Source organism: Thamnophis elegans, chromosome 3 (genome assembly GCF_009769535.1).
Source record: "Thamnophis elegans isolate rThaEle1 chromosome 3, rThaEle1.pri, whole genome shotgun sequence".
Lineage (NCBI taxonomy): Eukaryota > Metazoa > Chordata > Lepidosauria > Squamata > Colubridae > Thamnophis > Thamnophis elegans.
The window spans coordinates 49,352,264-49,371,045 of NC_045543.1; the positions used below are offsets into that span (position 1 = coordinate 49,352,264).

At 40.0% G+C, this 18,782-nt stretch overlaps 1 protein-coding gene across 2 annotated transcripts in view; it reads left to right on the forward strand.

Moving 5' to 3' along the window:
• The window catches only part of GAK (cyclin G associated kinase), a 98,743-nt gene that overhangs the window by 48,020 nt on the left and 31,941 nt on the right, over positions 1-18,782 (forward strand). For both annotated transcript variants that reach the window (XM_032213190.1, XM_032213191.1), the window contains exons 12-20: positions 5,411-5,460; positions 5,566-5,714; positions 7,865-7,987; positions 10,017-10,150; positions 12,609-12,803; positions 15,320-15,437; positions 16,113-16,192; positions 17,724-17,917; positions 18,435-18,590. In XM_032213190.1, the coding sequence (XP_032069081.1) occupies positions 5,411-5,460; positions 5,566-5,714; positions 7,865-7,987; positions 10,017-10,150; positions 12,609-12,803; positions 15,320-15,437; positions 16,113-16,192; positions 17,724-17,917; positions 18,435-18,590 (1,199 nt within the window). The remainder of the gene's footprint in view (positions 1-5,410; positions 5,461-5,565; positions 5,715-7,864; positions 7,988-10,016; positions 10,151-12,608; positions 12,804-15,319; positions 15,438-16,112; positions 16,193-17,723; positions 17,918-18,434; positions 18,591-18,782) is intronic.

Here is an 18,782-nt window from a genome sequence, read left to right on the forward strand (position 1 = left end):
CATGATTGTGTTGAATCCATGATTGTGTTAGTCTGTTTTCTCCTAAAGCCGAGTAAAATTCTTTAGTTTACATTTTTGCACCCTGCTCTAGACCAGGATTTTCATGGGGAAGAGGTGAGTTGGGCCCATTTGAGTTTTCAAATACCTGTAATGGTTGCCATGGTAAATCTGGCCAATCACAGAAGCCTCGTATGACAGATGATAAACAGACCCCAGGATTGGAATTACTCACTGTTTTATTTTCTAAATCTTACCAGAGGATCTATAAGTTACACAAACAGTGATTTGCTTTGCTGCATGCTAACTTCCCATTACATTTTTTTTAATGAAGGGCAAAGAACTGGACAAAATGCTGGACAAGCTATAGGTGGCACACTGTCACTCATTGATCTTAGATAGCACATTGGGGACTAGGTTTTAAAGTTTGTGTGATCTGTAGATCATTCATGCCCCTACAAATAATTGAATGAATTATATTCTAATAACATATTCTTGAGTGCCATCTTTTCTGTTATATTCAGTGTTTTGTTGTTGTTGTTGTTGTTGTTGTTGTTATTATCATCTCTTTTATTCATTAAACATGAAACTCAGCCAACTGAACATTTAAACATGTATCACATTTTTATTATTTATTATTTATTTATCATATTATTATTTAATTGGTTCATAAATATCCTTGTGCTATGCTGCATTCTGTAAACTATTGTTGCTTGGTGTGACTTCAATATTAATCAATTACTCTTTGCACATCTGGTGGTCAGATCAATGGTTATTACATTGCTCTAGAGAAAAGGTTTGTTTATATAGGTTTTGATGATAACGCAATGGTCTGCTTAAAAGGATGGGAACTTCTGTTATTTAGAGATCAGCAAAGAAATCTATAACATATTTTCAGTTTTATCAATCTCTTGATATGGTTTTATCTTAAATGTACAATTGCAAACTTGGAATGAAATAATACAACTTATTTGGGACCCCGAAGGTTAAAGTATTCATCATAGGTTCAAAGAGTGTTATGGACTTTTTTGAATCTTAGATAGTCCAGTATGTGACTGGTAGCTTTTGAGGGGTAACTACTGTATTGAAGAGATCAGTGGGAGAAAGAAGCAAACACCTCCATCTCGGGGTTAATGCCTAGGAACAGTTTTCACATAATTTAAAGTCTTCATGCATTTTTACACAAGGAAGAAATAACTAGTTAGACTGGAAAAAGAATATACTTCTTCCTCTGCTGTTCAGCAGCCTAATTTGAAGAAAAGTTTATGAAACTGATGTATAGGGAGATTCAGGTCTAGTATTCTGGATGGATTATGACATTAGGATTGGGCTAACCAATCATAAATCAGTTAACCCACATACTATTCCATGATGTCATTCTGTTGGTGGCCTGGAACCAAGACAATGGTTCAGTGTCACCGAGACCTCAAAATAGCTCACTTAGTTTTTTAGGTTTTCCTTTTTGCTAGTCACTCAGTGCTTGAATGCTAGCAGCTGTACACTGTCAGAGGGAATTCTCATTGGGATGGACTGGAACCGTTTCTTTCAAGTGGGGCCTTTCCTGGGCAAGGTGAAGAACCTCAGGAAATATTTTGTCACACTTTATGGGTTGATATCTCTGATGGTTCTGTCATTTGGGTAGTGACAGTGGGGAAAAACATTCCACTTTAGGGGGAAAATATATATTTACTACCAGTACTGTATTTTAGTTGGTGCTTTGTAGTTTGAGCCACAGGATAAGATTTGACAGTGCCAGAACTCAATAGTCGTGGATCTTTAAATATTGACCACCTAATTCACTCCGATATAGTGAAATTAATTCTTACAAAAAAAAATAGGAAACACAATCAAGGATTTTACTAAATTGACAGTAGGAAACACAATCAAGGATTTTACTAAACTGACAAAATGATCCTGTTAGCTTCTTTATTGCTCACATGGGAATATGTGTGCATGCTTATCCTAACACAGGGATGTTATTTCCACTGTTATAGGGTATCTTTTATGTTTATTCAAGTTCCAAAGAATCACATGTATCCAGCAGAATTAGTGGTCTGTGCTTTCTTAATGACTGTTCTATTATACAACAGAGCAAAGTCTGTCCGCTTGCATATTATATATTAACTTACATTTTGAATCCCTCAAAATGGGCTTTTCTGAAAATAATTTGACTTTTTTAAGCTAATGATCAGATATTTTGGAACATATGCTGGCTGGGAAATCTATACATAGTACTCTTAACATAACAAGAAAGCAGAAGGCTGAGGAAATTTGGTATATAATGAGAGATAACATAAATTATTGGATTGGAATAGTTCGTTTGTATCCTCTAAACATTTATAACTTCAGCGAAGCATTCTTAGCTGGAAATAAGCAGCATTTTAATTGGTAGAAATTACAAATAAACATGAAAAATTACTGTATCTCACAGAATATGAGCAGTATTTATGAAAATAGTCAACTAAGTCTGGGAAGAATTGTGAGCATTGTCTCTCACCCACATCGGTTGTTCTTGCTATTCATAATGGTACCCATCCAACTTAATGTGGGCTAAAGCATTTGGGACAAGGAAAAACAAAAGCAAAATTCAGGTTTTTTCATCTTTACTTTGTTTTTTTGGGTGACTTCAGTTTTGTTTTGTTTTATTTTACGTTTTGATTTTGTGTTTGATGCTTCTTTTCGTGTCCATTTTTCCCCTTTGCTTTTCGTCATTCCATACTCATGTCCCTTAGCAGCCCAAGGTAAATATTTCTTCAGTGTGTGCATGCTAGCAGCCAATATGAAACTACAAAAAGTTTTCCAAACTCTCAAGTTTTACCTGTGCCTTGTGATCTCTGCTCATTGTTTTAGCACATGCATAAAACATGTATGCAGACCTATAACCTTATGAATTAAGATATTACCATTAGGTAATTAGTTACATTTATATGTAGTATCATATTCTTGGGACATGTGTATCTTTAGAGTTTATTTTTTTCATCAGCCCACTAAATTGCTATATCTCATATTTCTGGCTGGGATGCAGATAGTAGGAAGCAGAATATTGTCACTGAAATCTTGATTTCTTGATTTCTGTTATTTTTAGAACTTGAAAGAATGGGGCTGTATTTTTAGGGGTATGTGTAGCCAGCTAAAATAACCTCTCTGAACTATGTTAAGTTGAATTAACCCATTCAAACTAAAACCGTTCTCTGAAAGGCATAATTCCAGTAAATGTATCGCAACAACTAAATTGAAATGTGCACACACTGTATAATGATCTCCATATGGATTGTTACATGACCAGATCTCCCCAAAATTGGGGGGAGGGAGTTGTTGCAAACACTAAAAAATAAATAAAAATGGCTCCATGTATAAAACTGTGGCTTTATTATCCAGTCCTAACGAAAAATTTAAGCTAGTGCATAAATATCAAAACTCCCATTTAACTTACAATATCTTTATTACATAGGATAGGGAAGGGAAATTGATACCCCAAGGGCTTGCTGGGTTCTTGTCCTATTTTGCACACAGTTCTATTCAGACCAAACTAAGAATCTACTGACTTGGATTGACTCACATCCATTGTGTGAAATGTGATCCTCATAACCATTGTTAGGGGGATTCACAAAATTGGTCGAAACTGTGGTGGTGCAATGGTGAGAATACAGTACTGCAGCTACTTCTGCTGACTGCCAGCAGTTTGGCAGTTTGAGTCTCATTGGCTCATGGTTGACTCAGCGTTCCGTCCTTCCGAGGTGGGTAAAATGAGGACCCAGATTGTTGGGGGCAGTATGTTGACTCTGTAAACAGCTTAGAGAGGGCTGTAAAGCACTGTGAATGGTATATAAGTCTAAATGCTATTGCTATTGAGACTATTAGTATCTCAAAAAGTGCTAATTAAGGTGCTCTAGGCATAGGCCAGCCTACTGGCTCCTTCCAAATAGTTTCAATTAAATGCCCATAATTCCCAGACATTCCCATTATCCTTCACCTATGTAGTCCGTGTCATGGTGCAGGAAGAATTTTGCTCAGTCCATAGCTTTGCTGTGAAGCAAACTGGCAAGGAGATCACAGATCTGTTGGTAGCCCATATCAAAGGAAGATGGAAATCCTGAGCGTAAATGTGGAAGCCAGACTGGAAATAGCTGGTTAAAGGTTTTGTCACTTTTGTGTGTGGATGTGGGTGTTTTGTTTAACTTCTCTAACTTACTAAATCTGTTTTTCAAACCTAAAAATGCTATCCTCTTAAGGAGTCTTAAAACCACCTGTGCCAACCTAAATTAACTTATTTTCTGCATATAATATTAGTTATCTTCCTGCTCACTGCTTGAGAGTGATTTACCATTATGTCCCACTGCATAATTGACTGTTATTTTGTAGACTCTACTTCATTAAAGCTAACCTGTGTATTGCACAGCCTAATACCTTTACCGCCGATAGTCCTCAAATTATGACCGCCATTGAGCCCAAAGTTTCCATTGCTAATCGAGACGGGTGAGTGGTTGTTAAGTTAGCAACATGGTTGTTAAGTGAATCAGGCTTCCCCGTTGACTTTGCATGTCAGAAGGTCGCAAAAAGGAATCGCATGACACACTTCAAACCTCACAAATATGAGCCAGTTGACAAGCATCCTAATTTTGATCATGTGACCATAGGGATGCTGCAATGGTCGTAAGTGTGAATAACAGTTATAGCAAGTCATTTTTTTCAGTGCCATTGTAACCCCAGTCACTAAATGAAAGGTTGTACGTTGAGAACTACCTATACTACTCTACCTCTTCCTCCTCCTCCTTCTTTTTCCCTCTGTGCTAATGGAGGATTAAAAGCTCTGTACTGTTGTATCTTGAAGGCCTTTTTTTTTGCTGTTGATGTAATAACAAACTAGACTATTAATTTTCCAGAGCTTTGATACAATCTAGGAAGAGGAAACCTGTAACCCTCCGGATATTACTGAACTTTAATTCCTAGCATACTTCATCAATGAGCATGCTATGGGAATGCATATATACAGTTGTAGTTACCAATAGCTGGACAGGTGCAGATTTCTCCTGAAGAGAATGTTCCTCCCCCCTCCCAGCCTGAAAACAATTAATTTTGCAAAGCCTATTATCTAAGACAGTGATCAGGATCCTTCAGCTTTCAGATAATTGTTTTTTATCAAAAGAAGAGAATCTTTTAATAATGGTTCAGGCATTTAAGCTGCCATTTACAGTGTGTGTTAACCAGGGATATTCTAGATTCTTTAGTTTATCTCCCGTAGTTCAGATATTTGAGAATCACATTTGTGACTCTTCTCTTGGGGATAGGGAGGTCTTGTCTGATGAACAAAAAGCCAGTACAATTTAATAAGCCACTTGAAGATAATCATTTGTTGAACCGACTTACATTCTAACTTTTAACTTGAGTTTTTTTTTTTGACTATCTATTTCAGTTACGCAAAAGGAGATTTGGATATATCATACATTACATCCAGAATTGCTGGTATGATTACTAACATTTTATTAAACATGGTTTTCTTTAAAAGCAGATGAAATATATTGAGTTCAGCCCTGACTATTTTTCTTCCTTTCTCCTTTTGTTCTCTAGTGATGTCCTTTCCAGCGGAAGGTGTTGAGTCTGCTATAAAAAATAACATTGAAGATGTGCGGCTGTTTTTGGACTCCAAACATCCTGGGCGCTATGCTGTCTACAATCTGTCTCCAAGATCCTATCGGCCTTCCAGATTTCACAATAGGGTTTGTAAAGCAGAATTACTTTACTCCATTGTGTTTTGTGCATGACAGTATTGCACATTTCATTGTACACCTTCCTCGCCTTGGTGGGGAGAATAGTGAGAGTGTTTATAGTATCAAAGAAGAATCTTCAAGCTGATTTCCAACCATCAGTAAACCCAAAACTTTTTTTTAGCCTGAAGGCTTTGTTCAATCTTAAGGGACTGCAAAAGGAAGAAGGGATTGTCGGTAAAATGGGGCTGGATCAAAAGAAGGAAGGAATATTTCATAAAGTAAACACATAAATAGACAAGGACAGTGGATATGGCAGTTACTGCTAGATGTTTCCATAAGATCTATTGAGCAAGATATGAAATAATTTATAGACAGAACAACATACACCCTCACACCAGTGGTGGGTTTCTACCGGTTCAGCCAAACCAGTAGTGGTTTAGCAGCCTGGGTGGCTGGAACCGGTAGTGACCCAGGCTTGCCATGCCCCTGAACCGGGCAGTGGGTGGCGCCATCTTGTTTTTCACTTCTGCACATGCACAGAACAATTATAATTGCACTGCAAGTACAGTGCACTGCAATGCCCTCGCCCACGAGCGAACTGGCAGTAGTGCCTGCCGGAACACACCCCTGCCTCACACATATTTTTGCCTCTAGTAGTAGCATTTCTTAAAAAAAAAAAAAACCTTCACAAGAATTTGTGTATGTTTGTATTCTACTAGTTTTAATACTTTGAAATTAAGAAAAAGACCATTCAAAATAGCAGCAAATCTTTTTCCAAATGTTATTGGATTTGATTTATAAAACTTATGCATAGTTTCTAAGTGCATATCATTTTATATATGCTTCTTAATTCTGAACTGCAATCCCTTCCAAGCTATTTCAGTGCCATTCTATCCTGCTGAATTTTAGTGATAAATGAAGTGATATGGGGTACTCTGAAGCCTTGGGATGGCGAGGTGGAAGCACATACAGGCTGTGAGCTACCCTCACTATTGGATAAAGCTCTTCATAATATTGAAACTTGCTGCAAGAAAATGTGATGCCTTTGTGAGATTTTTACCAGGTTCCCAGGAATTACTCCCTGAATTAGGGATTTGCAGAATATTCTCTTCAGAGACAAAACATTCCAAGGATCACCCAACAAGAGTGTTGTTCCTCCTCCAGACCGTGCTGATCTTGCTCATCTGGAGATGGCCTGGCAGTTTTTTTGAAGTAAAGATTTCAGATATGATTTTGCAGCACCCAAATCACCACATGCCAGGAATCCATAAGAGGAAGTGTATTGCCATCATATCCTGTTTACAAATTTAAATTGGCTGCTAGCCCTGCGATGGACTAGATGAACTTGTATTCTGCCCTAGAAGTGGTGCTTTTGCCTTCTTGACATGAAGCTTCAGTTTCAGTGTCTGGAAATAGTCGGCAATGGATTTAGTGCAGCATTGTAAACAAATAATTTAAAATCTGAAGGGGATTTCAAAAAGCCAAGTTTAGTGAAGCAATTTAAATATATATTTAAAAAACTGTTTCGAGAGAAGTAGATAGCAATAACACATATTAGACATATACTGTTTTACAATGCTTTACAGCCTCTCTAAGTGGTTTACAGAGTCAGCCTATTGCCCCCAACAATCTGGGTCCTCATTTTACACACCTCAGAAGATGGAAGCCTGAGTCAACCTTGAGCCTAGTGAGATTCGAACTGTCAAATTGAAAGCACTCAGCACTCAGCAGTCAGCAGAAAGCCTGCGGTACTGCACTCTAACCACTGCACCACCATAGCTCATACAGTTAGCTTATTGTCATTTAAACCTATATCCTAAAGAACCTAAAATGACTCTCATTCTGTAATTTTGTAGACGCAATTAATATTCTTGCAATATCGCCCTTTTTATCTTTTCCCTTTAATCCTTTCATTCAGAAGTTTCCAAAACGATGAAGAGTGATCCCAATGTACAATTTGTTATGGGGAAAAACAAGTACCAGTTGCATCCGTTTAGCATTGTTAAATGAGATCATGCCCCAGTTTGTTTCGGGGGGGGGGGGGAAGGCTTGATTGCTTCTGTGGGACAGGTTCAATTGAAGGCTTGGCATTTTTTTAAAAAATGTGATACTAGTTGGCAGTATATTAGATTTAATAAGTCACAATGTTTCCTTAACAGGTATCTGAATGTGGTTGGCCGGCAAGGCGAACGCCAAACCTTCAAAACCTTTATGGCATCTGTAAGAACATGCATTCATGGCTGAAGCAAGATCCCAAGAATGTTTGCATTGTGCACTGCCTTGTAAGTAATGTTGAGCTTCGCTATGCACACTGGTCTGAAATAAATTACAGGTAGTTCTTTTTTTTTTTTTAGTTTAATTTTTTTTATTGAATTTTGTTTTTAAAAAAGCTTTTACAAATATTTACCTCCCCTCCCCCACCCTCCCCCCCCCGAACCCAACCCCCTCCCAACCTCCCCCCCCCCCGACTTCCCAGAACAAATACAGGGTATAAATCTTTAACAAACATATTCTAAAATAAACTAAAAGAAAGTTAGTATCATCTTTCATTTGTCCTTTAACTCCTCTTTTGTTAGGCTAACTCTAAACAGGTTATATCATTACTCACTTTTTCAGTCATAAACTATCTGGAATTTCTTAGTCCCGTATTTATTTTGAATATAGTCAATCCATCTTCTCCACTCCAATTTATATTTCACATCTGAGTGATCCTTAAGATCACAGGTAGTTCTTGACTAACAGCAGTTCATTTAGTGACTGTTCACAGTTACAACAGCTCTGAAAAAAAAGTGAGCTATGACCTGTTTTCACACTTATGACCATTGCAGCATCCCCATGGTCACATAATCAAAATTCAGATGCTCATATTTATGACCATTGCGGTGTCCTGGGATCATGTGATTCCCTTTTGCGACATTCTGACAAGCCAAGTCAATGGGGAAGCCAGAGTCACTTAACAACCGTGTTACTAACTTAACAAATGCAGTGATTCACTTAACAGCTGAGGAAGGAAAGGTCGTAAAATAGGGCAAGATTCACTTAACAACTGTCTTATTTCGAAATAGAAATGTTGGGTTCAATTGTCTTATAACCTGTACTCTTTTAAAATTCACCATGAATAGCTTGGGAATGTCCTAAAGCCATAAAGCAATATATATTGGGAAGATCTATACACCATGACATAGATAAAAGATTTTGATTCAATGCTAAATATTTAAAATAAAGGGAGGAATGATTTCTTTTTGGTTCCTGTAGTTCGGGCATTGGTGAGGATGAAGAGTATGTGGCTGTACCAGGTCTAGTTTTAATGTACTCTTGTTTTAATGTAGATGTATTTTTAATATCTGTAAGCCATCCAGAGTTACCTTATGGTAGGATTGGCCAATAACTTTTATAAATAGGTAGGTGGGTGGGTGGATGGGTGGGTGGATGGATGTGGTATCCTGGTATGACAATTCTTTTCCCTCCCAGTCTCTGGATCATTTTTGCCAAACTACAGAACTGATATCTTAGCAGAGGAATTTTGAAATCATGATACCATATGGCAGGCACATGAGCAAAAATAGGCAAACAAAATTATTAGCAGATTGAGGAACCTCCTTTATAATAGGAATCTGGATGGTTTGAAATCAGCTATTTATAGGAGTATATGTGCAGGAGAGAAAGTTGGCTGAGAGAACATTCTTCCCCATAATATTAAATCTGGTGTCTAATTCAGATTTTCATCTATACTGTAAATGCATTTCTTCAGGGCAACTCTAGTTTTAGTTGTGGGTTTGGAAAATAACGTTGAGATTTTGTTGTTGTTAGTTGCGAAGTTGTGTCTGACCCATCGCAACCCCATGGACAACATTCCTCCAGGCCTTCCTGTCCTCTACCATCCTCTGGAGTCCATTTAAACTCACGTGGACTGCTTCGGTGACTCCATCCAGCCATCTCATTTTCTGTCGTCCCCTTCTTCTTTTGCCCTCAATCTTTCCCAGCATTAGGCTCTTCTCCAGCGAGTCCTTTCTCATTTGGTAGCCAAAGAACCTTGAGATTATGGTCCTTATTTTCTCAGTCTGCAGATGAGGAAATTGAGAAGCCTTTTCTCAGCTATGTTAAATCAAGTCAAATCTTTTGTTGCAGTCAAGGATCAGTAATAGGTGCAATTCAGCAACAGTTTGATGGAGGTGGTGGTGAATGGGGAGTGGGATATGGATAGATGAGAAATTCACAGAAAAGAGAAGACATATTCTTGCCAAGAGTGAAATCACATTTTGTTTGATTTTCAATAATTCCCCTCTTTGATGGGTCTGTGCTTTTTCATAGGACGGAAGAGCAGCATCCGCAGTCGTGGTCTGTTCTTTCTTATGTTTCTGTCGCCTTTTCACCACAGCTGAAGCTGCGGTTTATATGTTTAGTATGAAACGTTGTCCTCCCGGCATTTGGCCATCGCATAAGAGGTACGTTGCTTGCAGAAACGACCGTTTGCTTAAAAACAAACCTTGATATTTTTTGGGGGTAAAATTTCCAAAGTGGTAAGCTGTAAGCAGATCAGTGGAGTGTGTCTTCTTACAAAGGCATTTGATTCTTCAGGGTTCTATCCTGTTCATACAGTCCACAGCAAGATGTTTTTATAATTGTAGCATTGGTTCAAACCCAGTATAGGTGCCAGACCTGACTGGATTTTTTTCATTTCCCCTCCTTTTTAGTTTAATATCCCGCCAACCTTTTCATTGCCCATCATTTTCTAACATTTTATTTGTTTATTTTAATTGAAGAAAAAAATAGAAATATGGCCACAAAAAAGTCAATTGGGTTTTAAACTGTCATGTCATTTTCTGCAGGATTAATGACTTAACTGGCAGCTGACTGTTTATCCCAGATTCATACAACAATCCAAATAATGATTAAGGAAATTTAATTCCTGATAAATTGCCTATAGTGGCCTGTAGTTTAGACATTTTTTCCTTAACCATAGTTTGACTTTACTCTGGGCTCATGCAGCATGCTAAACTTAACCACAGGAGATATAATACATTGTGCGAACCTGTTCATTCTACAAGATTGCAATGACTGCTTTTCCTGTTTTCAGCTATTGAAAGTTCCTTGTTCTCGTCTGTCATTCAAATGCTGCCTCACTATGCTGATAAAGTTCATGCCTTTTAAAATGTATTTATATTTCTGAATACATTTTGAGGCCTCTGATATTTATTTATTTATTTATTGATTGATTGATTGAATTTATATTGTCACCTATTCCCCCATGGCGATTCAAGGCGGCTTACAGAATTAAAGGCCACATTTAAAACAATAAAAACTAACAAAAAGAATCAAATAAATTAATATAGTATAATATAGCAAAATCACCCCCCCCCCTACTTCCCACCCACCCTGCCCCAGCGACAACAGATCACATGAGCCATTTAATGGGCTCCATTCCGCTATGGGTTCCCCAGGCCTGCTGGCAGAATCAGGTCTTCAGCACCTTCCAGAAGAGTATTAGAGTGGGGGAATGATGTTCCAAAGAGAGGGAACCACCACGGAGAAGGCTCTTTTTCTGGGTCCCACCAGGTGCATCTCCCTCAGGGATGGGACCCACAACATTCCCTGCCTCCCTGCTCTGATGGGTCGGGTAGATGTGACCGGCAAGAGACTGTCCCTCGGATAACCTGGTCCCAAGCCATGAGAGGCTTTAAAGGTGATAACCAGCACCTTGAATTGCACCCAGAAGCAAATCAACAACCAGTGCAGCTCCCGCAGGAGAGGTGATACACGTGCACACCAGGGTCTGCACAAAATCATGTGGGCCGCTACATTTTGCCCCAACTAGAGCTTTTGGATGCTCTTCAAGGGCAGCCTCATGTAGAGCGTGTTGCAATTGTCAATTCAGGAAGTGACTAGGGCATGAGTGACTGTGAATAGGGACCGGTGGTCCAGGAAAAGGCATAACTGGCGCACAACCTGCAGTTGCACAAACGCCTTCCTGGCCACGACTGCCACCTGCTCTTCAAGCAGGAGTTATGAGTCCAGGAAAACCCCTAGATTATGCACAGGGTCTGTTAGGGGTAGTGCCACCAAAGGTGGCAATTCTCACTGAGCCAACAAACCCCAAACCCAGAACCACTCCGTCTTGCAAATATTTAGTTTCAAACTATTGCTCCCCATTCAACTCCTAACAGCCTGCAGGCACTGCGAGATGGAGGACACGGCTTCACTTAACTCACCACAGGCTGAGATATACTTTTCATTGATAAAAAGTTTGAACATAGAGATATGACAAAGTACAAAAAGAGGGAATATAATAATAAAACTGCAGATATTATGACAAACCCATAAGCCTTACTAAAAGCACTTGTTCCTCAAACATTGTTCAGCTACATATTTAGACATGTCTTCAGGGCATAGGAAGCAAGTATGATCATTCATGGCTGACCCAGCTACATAACAAATGATCCATTAATGATAAAGTTACCTTTTTTGTAAAAAAATAATAAAATAAAACCAGTTGTTTCTTAGTATGGGTTTACTTGGTCACTTAAACTAAATATGGAAAACACTCTTGTGGTTCAGCCATTGGTCTATAGGTTTAGCCATTCCCTTCCAGCTATGCTGGCTGGAGAATTCTGGGAGTTGAAGTCTACACATCTTCAAGCTACCAAGGTTGAGAAACACTGATCTATGGCAAGCATGTCTCCCAATTATGGGATTATACAAACTGAAATAAGATGGCTTTATTCTTCTCAGAGTATCTCTGTGTTACAATACTGTTTAACTATGTACAGCATAAGGGTAGTAGGGGAAAGAATACATGCCTTTGCACACTTACTGATGATATGTATGCTTGAAGCTGTATTGCATTGACTTGGCTCATGTAGCCTTCTTTGACTATACATTGATTATGTTCTTGTGTGCTCCCAGATATATTGAATATATGTGTGACATGATGGCGGATGAGCCCATTATTCCTCACAGCAAGCCAATCCTCATAAAGTCAATCAACATGACTCCAGTTCCTCTCTTCAGCAAGCAGCGCAATGGCTGTAGGCCTTTCTGTGAAGTTTATGTCGGAGATGAAAGAATAACCACTACCTCACAAGAATATGATAAAATGAAGTAAGTGGGATTTCTCAACAGCTACCATTTTGTCTCTTGCAGTGATGTGGTCTAGGTTGGGGAGGACATCCATTGGTGCCTTAATATCAAACATAGCTTTATGGCTGACATAGTCAATTAGAGTTGGCTATCCGATGTAGGTACTAATTCATGCAATGACTATTTTATTAGATGTTTTATTTGATTATTGTGCTGAAAGGCTCCCTGGATTGATTCATATTAAAGGCATCCCTGTCTTCAATTTATGAAGTAAAAGATGAACATAAAGGAAATATGGGGAAGAAGAGAAATCCCAGAGTTCTGAAGGTTAGAAAGAAAAGGAAAAGTTGGAATTTTATCAAGGCTGGTGGACTGGCTTTGTTCACTACTTTCCCCTGCTTTAGCCCAGAGGTTAAGATGGACATCAGGTGAAAAAGAGCCAGAGGTGGTCAGTCTTTCAAGTTTTAGATATTCCTTTAAAGTAAAGGCAGATTTGCCTGAATTTTGTTTGCTTTGGAGTTCAAATATGTTAATCAGCCATTTCCATCATCCAGTGGTCATGCAAGCTGAGGGTTGATGGGAGTAACACATATGGAGGGCCATGTGATTTGAGAAAATTATCCTGCAGCATGGTATGAGATGGCTCCCCCCAAAAGCCCCATTTAATCTTGGCATGTTTACAACTAGGAGCCAGTGTTAGTAAGCAACAGGAAGTTGTAAATATCTGCTGTAAATATTAATACCTAATTTTAGAACAGGAGTCCTCTGAAAGTGCAAGGAATGTTTGTGTTTTTGTGCTTTGTTGGTCAGTTCGCAAGGTACTTAGCCAGACTTTCATAGAAACAATTGGCCATATAATTTCGGAGTTCCCAAGATGGTTCATGATATGATTTTGGGTTGAGAGTGACAAGACCGAGTGACTGTTGTGTTTCCCTCCCAACAATTTGGCCAGTGTTCCATCGCTCAGGCTGGGGGGTCAAATTTTACACCCCTCAGACAGGGTTCGCAACTTGGGAGTCCTCCTGGACCCACAGCTGACTTTCGACCATCATTTGTCGGCTGTGACCAGGGGGGCATTTGCCCAGGTTCGCCTGGTCCGCCAGTTGCGCCCCTACCTGAACCGGGAGGCCCTCGCAACAGTCACTCGAGCCCTTGTGATCTCTAGGCTGGAATACTGCAATGTGCTCTACATGGGGCTGCCCTTGAAGTGCATTCGGCGACTGCAGTTAGTCCAGAATGCAGCCGCGCGAGTGATAGTGGGCGCACCGCGGTTCGCCCACATAAAACCTATCCTCCGCGAGCTGCACTGGCTACCTGTCGATCTCCGGGTGCGCTTCAGGGTATTACTTACCACCTTTAAAGCCCTCCATGGTAGTGGATCTGAGTACTTGAGAGACCGCCTCCTGCCGATTACCTCCCTCCGACCAATTAGATCGCACAGATTGGGCCTCCTCCGAATTCCATCCGCCAGTCAATGCCGACTGGCGACTACGCGGAGGAGAGCCTTTTCAGTAGCAGCTCCGACCCTGTGGAACGACCTCCCCGTCGAGATTCGCACCCTCACCACCGTCCAGACCTTCCGCACAGCCCTTAAGACCTGGCTATCCCATCAGGCCTGGGGATAAGTTTCTAATTCACCCCGCCCGAGTTTTGAGTGTTGAATGAAAGTTGTGCTTTTGCTGTTTATTTTATTCACATATTGTTTATGTCTTTGTATTGCACCCCCCTTTTCCTATGAATGTAAGCCGCCCTGAGTCCCCTCAGGGAAAAGGGCGGCCTATAAATCCCAAATAAATGAAAAAAAAATGAAATGAAATGAGAGAGAGAAAAGTCTGTTATTTAATGACCACACCAGAATAAAAATTTGGGTATGGCTAATCTTCATCTCTGTTTACATTTTCAAGGTAGGCAGGACTGTCCCAAAAGCCTAGCTTTGTCATACATGTAGATAGACAAAGGTGGATTTGCTTTTACTAATCTTGGCTTATAATACTATAATACTTATAATACTATAACTGTATGAGCAATCGCCAGTTTGGTGCAGTGGTTCTATTAGGCTAGAAACCAGGAAACCAAGAGTTTTAGTCCCACTTTAAGGCATGAAGTCAGCCATTGAGTTAGTTCCCTTCTCTTAGCTTAGGAAGAAAGCAATGGCAAACTACTTCCAAAATACCTTGCCGAGAAAACTGCAGGAACTAATCTGGCTAGTGTGTGACTTGAAGGCACATATATGCACAGTCCAACTTTTAAGTAAAACTGAACTATATATTTTGAATGTATGACCATATCTTTTAATAAACTAAAATGTATTATTTGATTTTGTACACATATGGAAGTCAAAATAAAATTAGGGAGTATTAATTTGACTTCTGTGTGGTGTGCATGCTTGCCCCTCAGTCCAGGTGCAAGAGAGCAGATGAATTGGGATATCTCTATCATCGGTACTTTAAAAAGGGAAGCAATGAACTAATAAACTGGCAGAATGAATTATGATTGCATTCAGATCTTAAAATCACGGCTATGCTTATCCTCCTTAGGGATTTCAAAATGGAAGATGGGAAAGCAGTCATCCCATTAGGCATCACCGTCCAAGGAGATGTCCTCATTGTGATATATCATGCCAGGTCCACTTTAGGTGGTAGACTCCAAGCCAAGGTAATAATCAAGCTGGGGACTACTGTGCTTGTAAGTTCTGCAAACATTGTTGGGCACTTCATGGTAAATAGGATACCATTTCCTCATTTTCACCGCTGCTTTCCTGAGTTCAACTGATTTTTCCAAACAAAGTTGTATAAGTATAAATAAAATAATTATTAGACATTATGTAACCTGAAACAACTGCAGAAAAATGTCAAAAGTGAAAGAGTTAAGTGCTGTGATTTGATCTTTGAGAACCAGCTTTTTTTAAAAAAAATTAAACATTTAAAGAGAAATATAAATATGAATTTTCTGCAGATTGCTGTAGAAAATTCAGATTGTTTTGTATCTACGGTAATTGAAACGCTTGAGATTTATTCACAATAACAACTACCAATTCAGCTTATTTTTTTTGGCCAAGATAATTCTGGCTGACTTTAATTCTAGTTGCCCTGAGCCTAGAGGGAAAAAAAAGCATAGCTTCAAATGCTATGAATAAATGTATTGACAGCAGGAAATCATTGGGATGCAAGATAAACTGTTCCAGGGCCAAAGGTCTTTTAACACAAGATTGGCAGTCAGAAAATATATGTAATGAAATGTTGAAGGTGGTCAGATGAGGATTTGTGTCTTCAGGGCATGTTGTTTCACTAGCACATCTTAATTCTTTTGTTGTTGTTTTTCCTTTTCAAGATGGCATCAATGAAGATGTTCCAGATCCAGTTTCATACAGGATTTGTACCTCGCAATGCCACTACTGTGAAATTTGCAAAGTATGTTGATCATGTCTCTATAGGAAATGCTTCCCAACACTTCTTCTAGTTGCATTTGTATTGGTTTGTTTTTTTATATACAGGTAGTCCTCTTACAACAGTTCATGTAATGACCGTTCAAAATGACAGTGGCATTGAAAAAAAAGTGACTTAGGACTATTTTTCACACTTATGTCCATTGCAGCATCCCCTGGGTCACGTGATCAAAATCTAGCCACTTGGCAACTGAGTCGTATTTTATGATGGTTGCAGTGTGCTGGGGTCATGTGATCCCCTTTTGTGACCTTCTGACAAGCAAAAACAGTGGGGAAGCCAGACTCACTTAACAACCGTGTGACTAACTCAACAGCTGCAGGGATTTCATCTAACAACTGTGGCAAGAAAGGTCATAAAATGGGACAAAATCTACTTAACTGTTTCACTTAGCAATAGAAAGGTTGAGCTAGCATTGTGGTTGTAAGTTGAGGACTACCTATCTAGCATCTTCCATTGCAGTGTTTCAGCCTTTTTTCAACCCAGTGGACAACATAATTGCTATTTAACTGACCAGAGTACTGGAGAGACTTTTCTTCTTCAGCCATAACTTGCACTCTTACTTACTCTTATTGACTCCACAGCAGTGGTTTGTTGCAGGCGGTACGCCCCGGTACAGGTGTGCCGGAGCCTGCCTGGAGCACCAGATATCATTCCAGTAAGGTGCTTCAGAGGGCCCACCTGCCTGCCCAAGCTCCTTACCTGTCCTTTAAGCCTTTGGCGCTTCTGCACACGCACATGGTGCATTTGGCGCCTGCGCTACGCTACGCCGAGCAGCTGGGGCATCGCGGAGGCATGCAGAGGCATTGCAGGCAGGTACGACGCACGCACGTGCTGCGCGTGGGTGTGCCTGCGCTGGGCGTGTCCATGTGGGAGACGCCGGGCCCGTTCCAACCGTACCAATTGGAACAGGATCTGGAACCGACCACTGCTCCACAGTCATGTTTCTGACTGTGGTATTTAAGTGTGGCTTCTGATCACTTCAGAGTGAAGAAAAAATAGACACCAAATGCTGAGCTCTGAAGCAAAATGTGTGGTGTTCTAGGTTTGGCTAGACACAATAGAGGTAGTCCTTGACTTAAAACAGTTCATTTAGTGACTGTTCAAAGCTGTAACCACTGAAAAAAGTGACATGACTGTTTTTCACACTTACGACCATTGTAGCATCCTCATGGTCATGTGATTTACATTCAGATGATTGACAACTGACTCACATTTATGACGGTTGCAGTGTCCCGGAATCATGTGATCTTCTTTTGCAACTTTCTGACAAGCAAAGTCCATGAGGAAACCAGATCCCCTTAACAAGTGTTGCTAATTTAACAGCTGCAGGGATTCACTTAGCAAATGTGGAAAAAAAAGTCATAAAATGGAGCAGAATATTCTTAGCAAATTTCTCAATTAACAACATAAATGTTGGGCTCAGTTGTGGTTGTACATTGAGGACGTAATCTTTTTTAAAAAAGAAGTGCTTCTAACTAATGCCATATTGCTGCAGGTATGATCTGGATGCCTGTGATATTCAAGAGAAGTATCCTGACTTGTTTCAAGTGAATCTAGAAGTAGAAGTAGAGCCCCGAAATAAGCCCATCATGGAACAAGCTCCCTGGGATAACTTGAACATCAAAGGCCTAAATCCCAAGATCCTTTTTTCCAGCCGCGAAGAACAACAAGAGATTTTAACAAAATTTGGTAAGAAAAAGAAAGAACGTCCACAGGGTAAAGGTAAAAGGTAAAAGTTCCCCTCACACATATATACTAGTCACTCCCGACTCTAGGGGGCAGTGCTAATCTCCGTTTCAAAGCTGTAGAGCCAGCGCTATCTAAAGACGTCTCCGTGGCCGTGTGGCCGGCATGACTCAATGCCGAAGGACACGGAACGCTGTTACCTTCTCACCAAAGGTGGTTCCTATTTTTCTACTTGCATTTTTTACATGCTTTCGAACTGCTAGGTTGGCAGAAGCTGGGACAAGTAACGGGAGCTCACTCCATTACGCAGCGCTAGGGATTTGAACAGCCGAACTGCTGACCTTTCTGATCGACAAGCTCAGCATCTTAGCCACTGAGCCACCGTGTCCCTTGCCACCCCCTGAGTAACCTTTTCTTCCTTTTTAAGCACTTAAAGAGAAAGCCAGTTCCAAAAGAGGCGGGGACTTAAATAGGATGTTTTTATATTCCTTGGATTTGAATGTTATTTTTTATCTAATAGGTAAGCCTGAACTGCCTAGGCAGCCGGGATCAACTGCCCAATACGAAGCAGAAGCATCAACATCAGAAGCTTCTTCTGAAGGTCCACCTGTGGAGCCAGACTCTCCAGAGAGCGGCAGTGCCGAGGCAAACTTCTTTCATACACTCGACTGGCAAGGTAAAGGGAAAGGATCTGTTACTAGCAAAATCTGTGTTGTCGCTCTTCGTTTTTTCTAAACTCCCCTTTTATCCTTTTCTTAGCCTCAAACGTTCTTAGAGCAGCTTATGGATGATTGATCTCACCCTTCCCCATAACCTTATAATCTAAATTCAGGCAGGAGAGTGGGAGGGGGGGAGCAGGAAAAAGAAA